We start from the raw sequence: 18,093 nt of genomic DNA, 5'->3' as shown, positions 1-18,093 counted from the left end.
CTCATTTATAGGCAAAAATTAGTTTTCTTATAATATAAACTTTTGACTTTATATTATTGTTGCAACATCTGTTTAATTATTCTCCCTTAAGATTTCTCCATGATTCGAAGGTTTTTAATGGTATATTTCTCAAACTAAGATGATTTGGACTTGATCTCCATGAAAGGATGTGTGATCTTCTTGAAGTATTTGATTATGAAGAACAGCCCGACATATCTTGATCTCTTAATAAATATGTCAAGAATTTATGGGATATTCGAAATGTCTTTTCAAGAAAATATAATAGGAAAACAACATAATTAGACATACTTTACTTCCATATATACTATTATTATCTATACTTTCAATTATATGGGCGACCTCAATTATTTCAAGCCCCTAAAGATCAACTAGACTACTTATTAACCTCATAATATCCCTGCAAAGTTACACAAGTATAGTGCATCTCTTATCTATTAATTAGAGACAAGAATCAGGGATACACTAAGTTGTACTCACAAGTTTGATTAAGAAAATATTTTTTCTTTATATTTGTTTTGTGATTGCAGTAATTAATCTTCGAACCGATAAATTTTGTCTAATTCTTGTAAATTGGCCCCTAAATGTCCAAAATGGACTCTGAAAATTGTCAAACTGTACATATTGCTACCCCAACTTCCTATGGAGGGTTCATTAAAGGTTTTCACAAAGAAATCATTTGGAGCCATATCACCAAAATATTCAATTTTGAGATTTAAAATGTATCAAGTCTTACAATGTTATTCCTACGCGACTCTCTTTTCTTAGGATGGACTCAAAGTGGTAGAACCTAGATGTTTTTGTATATTGCTCAAAATCAACAGAAAGGTCATGTAAGCCACTGACCCTTTCATCAATAAAGTATTGAGGACTTGATTCGACAACCATCATAGGATTATAGCTCAAATATCTTTTGCAGAAACCTGAAAGGTGATCTGCACCAATCTCAATGATCTTCCTCTTTGGGGCAGAGCAGCACCAGGGACTTCAATATAGTTGCTCACCCCTTATGGTCTCCCGCAGGGCTTTCATAGCTGCTTTTGACCTCTTTGGAGAACCTACAATGCCAGAGTAAGGATCAGTATCGGCCAATTAACCACCAGACTGAATTGGACAAATCTTTGCAGGACTTTACTGGGTCGAGTAGACCAGTCAAGAAAGCAGCAAGAATACAACAAACAACCTGCAGCTTTGTAATCTGCTCTCAATGATATTTGGAGTCACAATTGCATTTTCTTCTCTAAAATATGCTTTATTTCATCCAAACAAAGACATCTATGTCCAGTTCTGATACGGATCGAAAAGTCAAATTGAATCATATCAGTGAAATCTCCTTTAGTCTGATCTTCTATTATTTTCTTGTTTGATTCTAAAGAAATTGAGAAGAAAAAGGTTTGCCATAAAATTTCGTCGATTCTAAAAAGAAGTATATCCCTCTCCCTAACTGTCTTTCCACTTCCCTCATTCGGGCACAGAAATTTCGCCTGGCTCTTTGCATGTTGGTCCTCCTCACTAACCAATAAGCTTTTGCTACAAAGACTACCTATTACAGATAATATCTCTTGACTCACAAGATGGATGCAAGTGATAAGGGATCTTAACCTAAAGACCTCAAAAGTCACAAGGATCTATTAAGCAAGCTCCAGAAAAATGACTTGATGGAGCACACAATTACCATGGAACATGGCTCTTTGATGAGTTACAGCAGCCACAGAAGAAAGTAGTGGATTCCCTGAGTGTCCCTTCTTAGCAGACAATACCTACAATGTTACATAAAATATCAAACATATTTGTTTGTAGCATTTGCAAATGTGGTGAAATCCAATTCTATATGAAAATTTCCAACTCTGAAGTTTGATGTACTAGCAGTCAACCAATAACATATCTAGTGAAATCCTACAAGTGGGGTCTGGGAGAGTAGAATGTACGTAGACCTTACCACTACCTTGTGGAGGTAGAAAGGCCGTGTCCAAAAGACCCTCGGCTCAAATGTAGCAATTCTAGATACAAAGAAGAAAATATAGCCAGTTACAAGCAACAACAAAATAGTGCAATACCCGCAACACAATAAACAACATACTAGGATAGATTATTGAAAACAATAATAAATAATGATGGATAAAAAAAAAAAGAACTACAGTACCAACCACCCAAGACAAGACAACACTACACTACATATTAACCTTCTACACTAATACGTGTCCTCCACACCTTCCTATCTAAAAAGGTCATATCCTTGGTAATCTGTTCTAGCAATCAAACATATAAATTTTAGCCAATGGATAATATGCAGCAGAACCCCAGATTTTAGCATCTAATTCTGCAAGAATAAGAAATTATTCGAGAAAGACTAGTTCAAAAGCTTTGCAATTGTGTTGTCCATTTAACATCTATGTCGATCTTAGGCCAAGCAGGTATCACATAGCTAGCTGTTGAGCCTTCTATTAAACAAGAATTATGAAGGTGCAAAGTAGGAAAGATCTAGGTTCATCTTCCCCCCTGCTATAAGATCTTTCAAAACCAATAGGAGGTGGACCAGTCTAGGTGGGGAGTACAGCAATAATAATAGGCTTAGCAAGCACTTCTTGGCAGCCTGAGAACTGCTACTATAGCATCATTCCACCCTCCCTCAGCTGATTCATTTGTTTTGAAAGTATTAGGAAGAGTAATCCTATAAAGAAATTAGTGTGCTAAACCTATTATTGAATTTTTATACATAATCTAATGCAGAGGGGCATAAAGAAAAGGCATTAACAGATGCATCGTAGAAACAGAAAAAAACAAAGAATTAGCATCAAAACAAAGCACAACTTTTGGACAAACTTCAAAAGAAAATGGAGAAGGAAAACCAAGATGCAAAATGATAGCTATGCTTGATTTCGAAGAGAAGCACAGAAACCGATTAGGATATTGCATTTAAGATTGCACAACCTACAACAATGATACATCATTATAGATCAGCTTATGTTAGTCTTCAGGCACTGACAAACTGGGTAACTTACCCTTGACAAGACAAGATGGAGGGGTGGATTCATAACTGCAGTCATATTGTTCATGAGTCATAAACAAGAATAAAAAAAGTCAAATCAGAAGAAAGGACAAGAATTTCCAACTCTGGTCTTCATATTATGGTAAAAGATAAAAGAAAGTGAAATGCACTTGCTTTGTCTTTAATTTATTTTTCATAAAATTGTACGTATGGACAGTCTCTCAACTATGGTTTTTATTGTTCCTGGTCCAGGCCTCCTATTGCACAGTACAGTGTCATTCAATTCCTCAATAAGAATGGAAGGAACATTAACAGCAGTGACCTAGGGCATACAAACAAGAACATTTTGCAGAACGGAAGATTATAACCCATGACACACTTTTGTTGTAATCCTCTTTTCCTGACACTTCGCAGTTTAAAGAAGAAACATTTATTTCTTTCAGTCATAAAATGTAAGGCTTACCAATCTATTAGTATTGACAATGCTGTAAGGTTAATTTGTCGGCCTCACACTATTTTCATTTGCATCTGCTTCCTAATTAAAAAGACTAGCATGTTAAAATAACTTGAACAACATTCCCAGAGGCTCTGGAAGTGAACATGCCTTCTGTATCAAGCAAAAGTCAAATTTATGTTTGCAATATTGTTCAGGGCAATTATGCTTTAGTTATTAAATAAGCAGAGTCCTCATATCACAGACCTGAAGATCTGTAAGGAGATTGATGCAGTAGCCTTTTCCAAGTCTATTAGTTGAACAGACATGTTTGACTACTTCTTTTCCATTTTCTTTCATTTCGATGGCAAGCATGGAGGATTCCATGTCATCCAAAATGTGGGTCTTCTGTTTGCAGTCAACATGTTTATCCTGAAAATGAGAGCATTGCCAATTTGATTGGACCATAAATCATCCCTCACCAATAATCTCTGCAAGAGCAAGAACCTTCTTTAAAAGAATGAAACCTACTTCTGTCTCTAACCACAATCTCTAATCCGTAGACTTTAGATATCAACTTCATAAAACTATGACAATCTTTGCACACCCTCAAATTCTTTACAATTCGTATGGTGCTTCCCTTACATAACCTTGCCATACCAAAAGCAACAGCAAGTTTCTCGCTGTGCTTAGACATGGTATCTTCCTTTTCTTCCTCTTCTATATCATGTAAAACACTGCCTACCTCTGGAATATAACCACCTTTTACTTTAAGTTTTAACATTATCTCACTTAGCTTATTATAAGCCTCTTCAGTTATCTCATTTCGTTTATCACCTGCTACAAAACTGTACATGACCTTGTCTATTTCAATCATGCTCCAACCTGGTATTTTCTTCATATTTTTCTCAGCCATTGATCTCCTCACCATGGCAACATCCTTCCATTTCCCAGCAAATGCATAAATGCTGGACAGCAAAACATGGTCACCACAATTGTCTGGATCCAGCTCAGAGAGTCTTTTATTAACTTGCTCAGCCATTTCAATGTCGCCAAAAAAACTGCAAGCCCCAAGAAGTGTTCGCCAGATAACGGCATAGGGTGGTACTGGCATTTGAACCACAAAATTATATGCCTTACGAAGCTGACCAGCCCTACCATACAAATCAACCATACAACCATAATGCTCAATAGTTGGTTCAATGTCATAAGTTTCTGTCATTTTACTGAATAGCTCATGACCTTGTTCAACTAAACCAGCATGACTACATGCATCATAAAGTACCGAAATAAAAGTGACCCCATCAGGTCTGGTCCCAGATTCTTCCATCTCATGAAAATGTTTTATCACCTCTTCACCATATCCTTGCATTGCAAGCCCTGCAAACATAGAAGTCCAAGAAACAATGGTTTTCTTCCCAAGCATTCTCTCAAAGACAAGACGAGCCATCAACACATTTCCACACTTGGAGTAAGTATCAAAAAGTGCATTGTTCACAGAACTTATCCAAACCAACCCCACTTTCTCTATAAATGCATGCAATACCATCCCAAACTTAAACGCCTCAGCTTGAGCACACGCAGCTAAAGCAACCGTCAAGCTCACTTCATTCAGCTTACTTCCACTCCCAATCAACTCCCTGAAAACCCCAAGCGCCTCATCAAAGCAACCATTATGAGAAAATCCAACAATCATAGTACTCCAGGAAATATCATCTCTACTTGGCATCTGCAAGAACAGCCCCTCTGCACGCTCAAGCTCTCCGGATTTAGTATACCCTGCCAGCATCACATTCCAAGTAGTCAAGTTCCTAAACGGCAATAAACCAAACACTTTATCTGCACCACTCACATCACTCCCTCGAAAATATGCTATAAGTACTAAATTCCACACCACAACATTTGGTTGAGGTATTTGAACAAACACCTTCCAAGCAAACTCAACAAACCCACATTCCGCATACATACTAATCATTGTAGTCCCAACAAAGAGATGGGTATCAAGATCACAAGTCATAGCTTGACAATGCAGCTGAAACCCAGTTCTTCAAAGCTCCAATCAGTTAAGCCTTGTGTTTATGTCCATCTCTATCTCTAGTCATGTATTTTGCTCTCTATAATAAGCCTTATGGCCATTGGATTCCTAAAGTTTCTTACATTTTTCATGACCAAGTTATTTTTTGATGTTTTATCAAATAGTTGGAGAAAAATGACTTTCCTCATTTATAGGCAAAAAAACAGTTTTCTTATAACATGAACTTTTAACTTTATATTATTGTTTGCAACATCTTTTTTATTCTTCGAGGGTTTTTACTGGCGTATTTCTCGAACTAAGATGATTTGGACTTGATCTCCATGAAATGATGTGTGATTTTCTTGAAGTATTTGATTATGAAGAACAGTCCGACATATCTTGATCTCTTAATAGATATCCAAGAATCTACGGGATATTCGAAATGCCTTTTCAAGGAAATATAATAGGAATACTACATAATTAGACATATTTCACTTCCATATATACTATTATTATCTATACTTTCAATTACATGGGTCACCTCAATTATTTCAAGCCCCTAAAGATCAATTAGACTACTTATTAGATCATAATATCCTTGCAAAGTTACACAAGTATAGTGCATCTCTTATCTATTAATTAAAGACAAGAATCAGGGGATACACTGAGTTGTACTCACAAGTTTAATTAAGAAAATCATTTTTCTTTATATTTGTTTCGTGATTGCAGATATTAATTTTGATGACAATAAATTTGTCTAATTCTTGTAAATTGGCCCCTAAATATCCAAAATGGACTCTGAAAATTGTGAAACTGTACATATTGCTACCCCAACTTTTTTTTTGAAACTGGTAACTTTTTCTATATATGTTAGAATCCGAATCTTACAAGAGTTGTAGCTGCCCCATATTTACAAAGTACTACCTACATCTATGATTCTATGATCCTATGTTTACAATGAGTCTAAAACATCAATGATAGAGACAGGGTTCCTTAAAAGTTTCACAAAGAAATCATTTTGAGCCATATCACCAAAATATTCATTTTTGAGATTTAAAATGTACCAAGTCTTACAATGTTATTCCTATGCAACTCTCTTTTCTTAGGATGGACTCAAAGTGGTAGAACCTAGATGTCTTTAAGCCACTGACCCTTCATCAATAAAGCGTTGAGGACTTGATTTGACGACCATCATAGGATTATAGCTCAAATATTTTTGCAGAAACCTGAAAGGTGATCTGCACCAATCTCAATGATCTTCCGCTTGGGGCAGAGCAGCACCAGGGACTTCAACATAGTTGCTCACCCCTTTTGGTCTCCCCGAGGGCTTTCATAGCTGCTTTTGACCTCTTTGGAGAACCTACAATGCCAGAATAAGGATCAGTATCGGCCAATCAACCACCAGACTGAGTTGGACAAATCCTTGCAGGACTCAACTGGGTCGAGTAGACCAGTCAAGAAAGCAGCAAGAACAGAACAAACAACCTGCAGCTTTGTTATCTGCTCTCAATGATATTTGGAGTCACAATTGCCTTTTTTTCTCTAAAATATGCTTTATTTCATCCAAACAAAGACATCTATGTCCAGTTCCGATCCGGATAGAAAAGTCAAATTGAATCATACAAGTGAAATCTACTTTAGTCTGATCTTATACTTTTTTTTTTTTAATAACCGAGAAATCCGTCTGTGACCCGCCCTTTGGACCAATCACAGCCTTCTAAACTCGGTGGATCATGGGCCCGCCCCTCTACCCTTCTCCACTTAAATACCAGGCTTTGCTTTGTGTGGTGTGGGGCATGAACCTGCGACCTAAGCCACAAACCCTCCACCTTTTGCCACTCGAGCTAGACCTTGGGGGCAATCTGATCTTATACTCTTTTCTTGTTTGGTTCTAAAGAAACTGAGAAGAAAAGGGTTTGCCATAAAATTTCGACGATTCTAAAAAGAAGTATAGCCCTCTCCCTAACTGTCTTTCCACTTCCCTCATTCGGGAACAGAAATTTCGCCTAGCTCTTTACATGTTGGTCCTCCTCATTAACCAATAAGCTTTTGTTAAAAAGACTACCTATTGCAGATAACATATCTTTGACTCACAAGATGGATGTAAGTGATAAGGGATCTTAACCTAAAGACCTCAAAATTCACAAGGATCTATTAAAGAAGCTCCAGAAAAATGACTTTGATAAGGCACACATTTACCATGGAACATGGCTCTTCGATGAGTTACAGCAGCCACAGCAGAAAGTAGTGGATTCCCTGAGTGTCCCTTCTTAGCAGGCAATACCTACAATAATACATAAAATATCAAACATATTTTTTTTCTGATAACCGAGAAATCCATCTGTGACCCGCCCTTTGGACCAATCTAAACTATCAAACATATTTGTTGGTACTTGGTAGCATTTATAAAAGTGGTGAGATCCAATTCTATATGAAAATTTCCAACTCTGACGTTTAATATTCTAGCAGTCAAACAACAACAACATACCTAGTGAAATCCTACAAGTGGGGTCTAGGAGGGTAAAATGTACGTAGACCTTACCACTACCTCGTGGAGGTAGAAAGGTTGTTTCCAAAAGACCCTCGGCTCAAATACAGCAATTCTAGATACAAAGAAGAAAATATAGCTAGTTACAAGCAACAGCAACAACAACAACAAAATAGTGCACTAACCGCAACACAATAAACAACATACTAGGATAGATTATTGAAAACAATAATAAATAATGATGGACATAAAAAATAAGAACTGCAGTACCAACCACCCTGGGCAAGACAACACTACACTACATGTTAACCTTCTACCCTAATATGTGTCATCTACACCTTCCTATTTAAGGTCATGTCCTCGGTAATCTGTTCTAGCAGTCAAACATATTTTAGCCAATGGATAATATGCAGCAGAACCCCAGATTTTTAGCTTCTAATTCTGCAAGAATAAGAAATTATTCAAGAAAGACTAGTTCAAAAGCTTCGCAATTGTATTGTCCATTTAATATCTATGTCGATCTTAGGCCAGCAGGTATCACAGAGCTAGCTGTTGAGCCTTCTATTAAACAAGAATTATAAAGGTGCAAAGTAGGAAAGATCTAGGTTCATTTCCCCAAGCTATAAGATCTTTCAAAACCAACTAGGAAGTGGACCAGTCTAGGTGGGGAGTACAGCAATAATAATAGGCTTAGCAAGCACTTCTCTGCAGCCTGAGAACTGCAACTATAGGAGCATTCCACCCTCCCTCACCTGATTCATTTGTTCTGAAAGTATTACTCCTATAAAGAGATTAGTGCTCTAAACCTATTAACGAATTTATATACACAATCTAATGCAGAGGGGCATAAAGAAAAGGCATTAACAGATGCATCCTAGAAAAAGAAAAAAACAAATAAGAAGCATCAAAACAAAGCACAACCTTTGGACAAACTTCAAAAGAAATGGAGAAGGAAAAAACCAAGATGTAAAATGATAGCTATGCTTGATTTCGAAGAGAAGCATACAGAAACCGATTAGGAAATTCCATTTAAGAATTTCACAACCTACAACAATGATACATCATTATAGATCAGCTTATGTTATCTTGAGGCACTGACAAACTGGGTAGCTTACCCTTGGCAAGACAAGATGGAGGGGTGGATTCATAACTGCAGTCATAAAACAAGAATAAAAAAAGTCAAACCAGAAAGTGTCATTCAATTGGAGGGGTGGATTAATCTTGAGGCACTTGCTTTTTATTGTTCCTGGTCCAGACGTCCTATAGCACAGTAAAGTGTCATTCAATTCCTCAATACGAATGGAAGGAACATTAACAGCAGTGACCTTGGGCATACAAACAAGAACATTTTGCAGAGCATAAGATTATAACCCATGACACACTTTTGTTGTAATCCTCCTTTCCTGACACTATGCAGTTTAAAGAAGAGACGTTTATGTCTTTCAGTCATAAAATGTACAGCTTATCAATCTATTACTATCAACAATGCTGTAACGTTAATTTGTCAGCTTCACACTATTTTCATTTGCATCTGCTACCTAATTAACAAGACTAGCATGTTAAAATAACTTGAACAACATTCACAGAGGCTCTGGAAGTGAATAGACCATCTGTATCAAGCAAAAGTCTAATTTATGTTTGTAATATTGTTCAGGGCCATTATACTTTAGTTATTAATAAGCAGAGTCCTCACGTGGAAAAGTGAAGCAAGTAATGAGAAAGGTAGTAACATGAAAAAGCCAGACCAATCACGTTGAAAAGTGAATACACAAAGATTGCCGAGCGATGACAAGAGAAGAGAACTAGAAAATACTCCCATTGAGGTGAATAGTGTGGAATCAGCTCAGAGGGTTGATCACAGTATCTCGACAAGAGTTGATGGAGATCAAGAGTTTATCATCAACTCAAAAAGAGAGTAATGAGATGAGCGCCAAATCTGATAGAGGAGTCAGAGGAACAAATTCAAAATAGAAGAAATGCAGAGGAGGATGAGGATTTGGAGGAAAGCATACAACACATAAGTATAGCTGGAGATTTATCTCCCAGACACACCAATAGCTTGAAGAGCAGGGCCAGAAAAAAAAGATCTATACTTCATCTACAAGTTCAAACAAGGAGAAGTAAAGATAAATCTACAAGTTGTGATCAATGCATACAAAAACGTTGTTTTGGAATATTAGATCCATTAATTCTCAAAATTCATTTGAGCGGTTAATGGAACTTAATAGAAGACATTGTTATTCATGCATAGCTTTTATGGATCCAGTAGAGTTAGATCAATACAAAGGCAGGTTAGGAATGAGCAATGCTTTGACAAACTGTTCGAACAAAATATGATTTTTTTGGACGGATAGATGGGAAGGACAGATGATTATTGATTCGTATCAACAGATCACAATGAAATTCATCAATGACAATAAATTGTTACTCATTATAGCAGTGTATGCAAGGTGCAATACATTGGAGAGGTTGGAACTATGGGAACAACTGGAAGAATTAACTCAAGGAAATCTTTTACCTTGGGTAATAGGAGGGGACTTTAATGTGATCCTCAATGAAGAAGAGAAGCTAGGTGGTTTGGATTTCACTCAACACGAGGCAATAGATTTTGCTAGTTGCATCAGTAATTGTGCTCTTTCAGAATTAAAAACTACAGGAAGCAAGTTCACCTGGTGGAATGGTAGAATAGAAGAAGCGTGTATTTTCAAAAGATTGGACAGGGTGTTAGTCAATTAGGAATTTATCAATAATTTTCCTTCATCAGAAGTACACCATCTCATCAGACAAGATTATCTGCGAGATTAGTTTATTCCCCTAATTTTTCATATATCCAACTTTCAACGATAACCACTTAATCAGGTCTTTGAAAACAAATGTGTCGCCTTTTTCTTCAAGAAATCACAAACACACTTCACTAACATTTTAACCACAAAAGAAAAAGGAAACAGTAAGAGAATCGAAAGAATATTCATTTACCAAACAACTAGCAATCTTACCCAAAAAACACCCTAACCTGTTGAAATTTTACTTGTAAACGGTCCATTTACCATTAGCTGTTACCAATTCATTACTAATGGCCTAAATTATTTGTACATTATTAATACAAACATTTGTATCCAAGCAAAAGTCTTTTTAGTCTGCAATGCTTATGTGCACTCTAGTATTTGAGAAAACAGTAATTCTTTAAATAGGACAAACCTTCATTGATAATTTCTTCAAAATCTTTTTATCTCTTATCCCATCGTATAAAAGTTCATAGGCATAATAGGTGATATGATTCTTCTTCAGCAAGTCTTCCACAACAATCTTAGGAGCCGCCACATCCTTTTTATCTACTTCAAAAATTGTGTGGACCACATCAGGGACAACACCCTTATGCACCATGAGATGAATGATACCAACTGCATCGAGTAACCTGTTCTTCACACATAGGCAATTGATCACACGTCCCACTGTTTCTTTTGATGGAAGAAATTCTTTCGAAAAGTTTTCAAGCAAAAACTTGTATCCAAATTCAGTGTTGTCGACCTTGCAGAAACCATCTATCATACAACGGTATGTGTAGTTGTCAGGAGGACAGCCACATTCATTCATCTCAAGAAAAAGCTTCTTTGCCATGTCCATTTTCAGCTTTTTAGCAAATGCACTGATTAATATATTGTATGGTGCAGTAGTATGAGAATATTTATATTGCCTTTTCATTCTTTTGAATAGCTCATAAGCTCCATCCAAATCCTCATTCTCACAAAATCCATTTATCAGAGTGCCAAAACTCACTGTATCAGGAATAAGACCCCTGCTTTGAATATCCTCAAGTAATTCTAAAGCTTTCATAAGCTTTCTAGATTTACAGAGGCTCTCAATGAGTATATTATATGTGATTATATTTGGGACACACCCTTTTTCCACCATGACTTTGAAGGTTTCCATCACATCATCAGAAGTTTTAAGCTTGCAAAGTCCATTCAACATTGTGTTATAGGTTATCACATCTGGAACAACATCATGATGCCACATTGTATTTAGAATCTCGATTGCATCAGCCAATTTTGACTGTTTGCAATAACCATCAATCAAGGTGTTGAAGGTAAAAATATCAGGAAGGATCCCTTTGGTCACGGCATCATTCAGGATATTACTAGCATCAGATACACAACCCATCTTGCACAACCCATTGATGATCAGATTATATGTCCATGTATTAGGCCTGCAACTTTTCTCAGGCATTTCAGTAATCAATCTCAATGCTTCTAAGATAAGTCCCTGCTGACACATTCCCTTAATTAAGGTGTTATAGAGGATTATATTAGACTCCATACCTTTACCTATGGCTTCATTAAATAAACTCTTGGCTCTGTTGAAATCACCATCCTGGCATAATCCGTAAACAAGGGAGCAGAAAGTAAACACATCGGGGACAAAACCTTTAAAAACTGCATTATTAAGGATTCTGTCAGCTTTCTCTATCATACCCAATTTGCAATATGCACCAATGATTGTGTTATAGGTGAATGCATCAGGATCAAACCCGCGGTTCACCATTTTATGCAAGTAAGACTCAGCTTCAGCAACCTTTGAGTGTTTGCATAAACCACATATGAGAGTGTTATAAGTGACTAGATCAGCATTTAAACCTTCTTTCCTCAAAGCTTCCAACATCCTAGCAGCTTCATGTAGTTGGCCGTTTACAGAAAGACCTTGTATTAAGAGATTACATGTAAACAAATTTGGAAACACCCCCCTTTTCACAATCTTGTTAAGAAGCCTTTCACTTTCTTGGACGTCCCCCTTCTTACAAAGTGTACATATAAGCTTATTAAACGTAGTAACATTAGGAGTTATTCTGAGCCTAAGCATTTCATCAAACAATTCACAAGCCTCAACTCGACAATTCACTTCATAAAATCCAGCAATTACTGTACAGCATGCGACTGCATTAAATTCACATCCTTGATCAATCATGTTATTCAAAAGCCTTAAAGCAACCTGAGGCCGATTTGTCCTACAAAATGACTTTATCCTAATAGTAAAGGTATATACATCAGGAGAAATACCATTTTCCAGCATTTTCATATAAACTTTATGGGCTTGTTTAAAATAACCATGTTCAACCAATATATTCATGATTGTGTTAAACGAATGAACAGACCGGTTACAATTGAAAAAATCCATCTTCTCAAATACATCTACCGCCTGTTGAACTTTCCCCTTCTTTCCATAACCTCTAATAGCAGTAATGTACATCCCTTCTAACAACCTATTATCAATATTCTTCCTGGCTTCTTCAATGACACCTTCCATTGCCTTGAACTCTCCATAATAACTAAGCTTTTCAACAATACATTTGTATGTAAACAAATTATGGCTAAACCCATGTTCCTTTTTCACTGAATTGAATATTTCTAGTGCCCTTAATGGGTTCTTTTGACATTTTAATACAGCGGCAACATGTTTAGGAAGTACAACAGCACTCATTTGCTTAATACCAAATCAGTAAAGGTGAAATGCTGCTCAATTCAGATCTCTGAGTAACTCAATCAATACTCCCATGAAAACCAATTCAACTCTTTTATACCTTCTTATCACTAACATGAAACCCTACAGGCAGGGAAAGGACAAATAAGAAAAATGTAAATGGTAGAATAGCATTACCTGAGTCGTTGACTGGGTTTGGTTCGGTGACAACAGAGAAAGAGGGCGGCCGACGAAAAATGTTGGCGGCCCAACCAATGCCCGTCACTGGAGTTTTACTCATGTATTTGGGAGGTCTTTTCGATATAGTTAAGAAAAAATTAATACATGTATTTTACTATCAGATAATATACCATGAAAGTTAAGTTTTTGAAGTTCAATTTATAAATTTGTAAAATCATTTATTATTAAAAACGTTTTATTAATAATAATGTAATAATAAACGTTTTTTATCAATAATAATAATATAATAGTAAACACTTTAATTAATAATAATATAATAATAAACATTTTAATTAATAATAATATAATAATAAACATTTTTATTAATAATAATATACTAATAAATGTTTTTATTAATAATAATACAATAATACACCTTTTTATTAATAATAATAATTAGTAATTAATAATGATATAACAATAAATATTTTTATTAATAATAACATTAATATTAATTACAGATAATTATTTGTAAATTAACGGGATTCACTTTATTGAGTTACGAAATGGGATAGTAGTGGATTCCTAAAATGCAGGTAACTAATTTGAATTATAATTAAACCCGTTTTTTTTAAAAAAAAATTGAACCTATATTCTATATATACATAATAACTATTTTTAAAGATGATACAAAAAAATATTTATCTTTAAAATAAAAAAAATTGTTAGTTTTTTTTAAAAAAATATTTGACTATTAAAAAATATTTATTGCAAGAGAAGTAAAGAGTGTCACATGTAAGCACCATATAATTTCTAGAATTTTTGTACAATTAAAATTAATTATTTGTATTTAATTTAAATAAAAATATCTAAATTTTAAAAACAAAATAGAAATTTAAAAAGGTTTTTAAAATTAATGTTATATACTTTAAAACTGCTTTTACAAATAACATGATAGAACTTTAAAGCATTATCTAAAAAAATTCAATTTTTTTAGTGTCATTTAAGTTTTTTCACTTTTTTAAAATCCGGATAATGTTTGTAACTTCCAAACAGTTACAATTTACAACTTTTACTTTTATTTAGTGGATAATGAATAATTAATTTTGTGGGCATTACTATATTATTTACTTCTTTAGAAGTTCATTTGGAAAAGTCAAGCAACACATAAATAGTGCATGCATTGTGTCTATCCGCTGTTTCCTTCTTTGGTGGAATCTTCTGCATATTAGGGGAAATTTGAATTCAAGACATCTATTACTCAAATTTTTTGAATAAATAGTTATTTATTGTAGATTTATAATTCAAACAGGTGAGTATCAATAATTTTTTAAATGCATACATCTTTCAATAAATATATGCATACTCAATATGAACTCATCAATGATAAGCAATGAAGAGTTAGAGTTATACAACGATGAAACGTACCACATTGCAAATATTCACTTCTCTTATTTTTTTTATTGAATTGATTGATTTTAAAGTTTTATGTTGGATTATATTATGAATGATTTGCTATTTTTTTTAAAGTTTGTTTCGTGAAAGTTATTCTTTTGATATGTAGGTTAGTTTATCGAGTTCCAACAATTCTTTGTTGAGTTTCAACATTTATTTTTAAATTATTTGCTTAATTTGTTTTTTGGTGTTTAAAGTATGTTTTATGAATACTACTCTTTTAGTAATATATTGTGTGTTTAGCGTTTCAAATTGTATTAATCCTCAAAATTTTGCAAGTTATATGACACAACAATAAAAAAAAAACTCACTAAGATTTTAGAATGCTATTCTTTCACATACCCATATATATTATTTTACAAAAAAGTATATAAAATTAATGTATTATATGCTTTCTTTTTTTTAAAGACTTATGTTTAAAATATTCTTCATTAAAATAATGAAATAATTTCACAACAAAACAATTTATTTATTTTTTTTTAAAAAAAAGAATCAAACTTTCATATAAAATATATTAATACTTAAGATTAAAACTCATCATTGTATATTAAAATAAAAAGTGTTCATTTAATTATTTATAATTAAAAAAAAAGATTGTTTATACTTCATACGAACTCAATTCACAAATTTAAATCTGATATTTTAATTTATAAATGACATGATAAAAATGAAAAGCTAATTAGAGTATCTCAAAGGAAAATAAAATACATGCAAAAAGATGACAAAAATTTTATTCAAAAATATTATAATACATTTAGACAATCAAATAATTTTAAAACATCAATGTTAAAGTATAAATATAATTTGTTTAGGAAATAAAAATGTATGACGTAACACAATATTAAAATTGTGTATTAGACAAATTAAATTCAAAAATAAAATTTTAAAAATAATACTTTGTTATAAAATTACTTAAAATTAACGTGATATATTAAAAATTAGAAAATTAAATGATCTGTTTTAAAACTAAAATTAAATCATCATCATCATCATCATTATTATTATTATTATTATTATTATTATTATTATTATTATTATTATTATTATTATTATTTGTTTTTCTATAAATAAGGAAGAGTTGTGGAAAGATAGTTAATATATTTCAGATTAAAAATATAATAACTTCCCACAATAAAAGGAATCACACACGTAGTTAACTACTATTAAAATTTGAAATTTTAAAAAATGGTAAAAAGTTAAAAGTAATAGTAAAAATAAGATTAACAATACTTTTTAATTACTTTTTTTAATGTTTGCAGTTTTTATTTTTATTTTTTAGAATTTAAATTAATTTTAACAATTTATAAATTCTTTTTTTTGTGGTGTAGACGTTTCCACCTCTCCTATTATATATAGATAGATTATTATTATTATTATTATTATTATTATTATTATTATTATTATTATTATTATTATTTGTTTTGCTATAAATAAGGAAGAGTTGTGAAAAGATAGTTAAAATATTTCAGATTAAAAATATAATAACTTCCCACAATAAAAGGTAGTTAACTACTATTAAAATTTGAATTTTGAAAAACTGTTAAAAGTTAAAAGTAATAGTAAATATAAGATTGACAATACTTTTTAATTTATTTTTTAATGTTTGTAGTTTTTATTTTTATTTTTAGAATTTAAATTAATTTTAACAATTTATAAAAAAAATTGTGGTGCAGACACGTAGGCATTTCCACCTCTCCTATTATATATAGATATATTATTACATTTTAAATCATCCGCACAACGCGCGGGCACATATACTAGTATTCTCTAAAAAAGAAATCTGCTTTTTATTTTCCTCCTTTATTGATTCCTTTTATTTTTTGTTTTTTTATTTTATTTTTAAATTTTTTCATTTTATGTTCCTTTTTTTTTTCTTTTTTGTTCTGATTATTTCTTTATTATTTCTTACTATTTTTCTTCCTTTTTTATTCATTTTTTTCTCAAATCGTGATATTTTTTATCAATTCACCACAAATTAATTTCATATTTTTTGTCATTCTGTATTTTTTATTTTTTATTATTCATTTCATTTCATAAAATTTTGTTTATTTTTTTATTTGCTTCAGTTTGTAATGATACTATTGCAATATATTTATAAACTTTTATGATATCATTAATGTATGCTTTAATACTTTAGTGAGACCTCCATGATACTATCATGGTATCATTGATGTGTACTTCAATCCTTCAGCGACACCTCCATAATATCATCATATACTGTCATGGTATCATTAAGGATTGTTTCATATAATCAATAATACGTCTTAGATCATGTATGATATCATCACTTAATGTGAATATACTGTTGTGGTAGCACTAGGGTTTCCTTCCTTCATTCATTCACAATGCTACTAGCTCGTTCATTAATGATATCATAACAACATATACATATGTTTCTATGGTATCATTAAGGTTTCCTTCATTCATTCTTGTATAACCAACTCATTCCTCAATGATACCAACACATTATATATATATATATATATATATATATATATATATATATATATATATATATATATATATATATGGTATCATTGACTAATGAGTAGCCCTTCAAGGGAGGAACTCATAAATTTTCAATGGAGTACCATCACAACATATCATGTACTAACATGGTATCATTAAAGACTATTTCATATAATCATGAGTAATACTCTTCAGATCATTTATGAGACCATCATTACATATGAATATACTATTGTGGTAGCACAAAAGTTTAGTTTTGTAAATAAATGAATGAAGGACTCATTCTTTAATGATACCATTAAGGTTTCTTACCGTCATTCATGTACAACCTACTCATTTCTTAATGAAATCAACACATTATATATATAATGACTAATGAGCCGTTCTTCGAGAGAGAACTCATAATTTCTCAATCATATCATCACAACATAGTATCATTCATAATAGCTTCATATAATCAGTAACACTCATGATACTATCACAATATATATTTATATTATCATGGTTCATTGAGGTTTATTTAGTCTTTCAATGAGACCTTCATGATACTATGACAATATATCAATAGACTCTAATGATATTATTGAGGTTTA

The 18,093-nt window shown here is 32.8% G+C and overlaps 2 protein-coding genes across 13 annotated transcripts; both read right to left on the bottom strand.

Annotated features, from left to right (window-relative positions):
* Window positions 1-596: 596 nt before the first annotated feature.
* On the bottom strand, window positions 597-13,684 carry LOC125872214 (putative pentatricopeptide repeat-containing protein At1g74580). 12 transcript variants are annotated; one of them, XR_007447112.1, is made up of 4 exons: window positions 11,141-13,682; window positions 7,943-8,057; window positions 1,694-1,778; window positions 1,024-1,076 (listed from the first exon to the last, which is right to left on the bottom strand). XR_007447112.1 is itself a non-coding variant. In XM_049552920.1 (3 exons), exons 1-3 carry the CDS (start codon window positions 13,415-13,417, stop codon window positions 1,006-1,008), a joined length of 2,433 nt encoding a protein of 810 aa, XP_049408877.1. In that variant the 5' UTR covers window positions 13,418-13,683; the 3' UTR covers window positions 597-1,005. The 12 variants fall into 12 exon arrangements, 8 of the variants coding, with proteins under 8 accessions (XP_049408877.1, XP_049408876.1, XP_049408882.1 ...); XR_007447113.1 differs by lacking the exon at window positions 1,024-1,076 and adding an exon at window positions 1,907-1,963 and having other exon boundaries at window positions 1,708-1,781; window positions 8,003-8,057; XM_049552920.1 differs by lacking the exons at window positions 1,694-1,778; window positions 7,943-8,057 and adding an exon at window positions 7,654-7,738 and having other exon boundaries at window positions 597-1,076; window positions 11,141-13,683.
* LOC125872259 (pentatricopeptide repeat-containing protein At1g74630-like) lies at window positions 3,712-6,362 on the bottom strand. Its single transcript, XM_049552974.1, has 2 exons — window positions 6,343-6,362; window positions 3,712-5,485 (listed from the first exon to the last, which is right to left on the bottom strand). Exons 1-2 carry the CDS (start codon window positions 6,360-6,362, stop codon window positions 3,919-3,921), a joined length of 1,587 nt encoding a protein of 528 aa, XP_049408931.1. The 3' UTR covers window positions 3,712-3,918.
* Window positions 13,685-18,093: the final 4,409 nt, after the last annotated feature.

The sequence above is a fragment of the Solanum stenotomum genome, chromosome 8, assembly GCF_019186545.1.
Source record: "Solanum stenotomum isolate F172 chromosome 8, ASM1918654v1, whole genome shotgun sequence".
NCBI lineage: Eukaryota > Viridiplantae > Streptophyta > Magnoliopsida > Solanales > Solanaceae > Solanum > Solanum stenotomum.
This window is presented reverse-complemented; position numbering and strand designations above follow the sequence as displayed.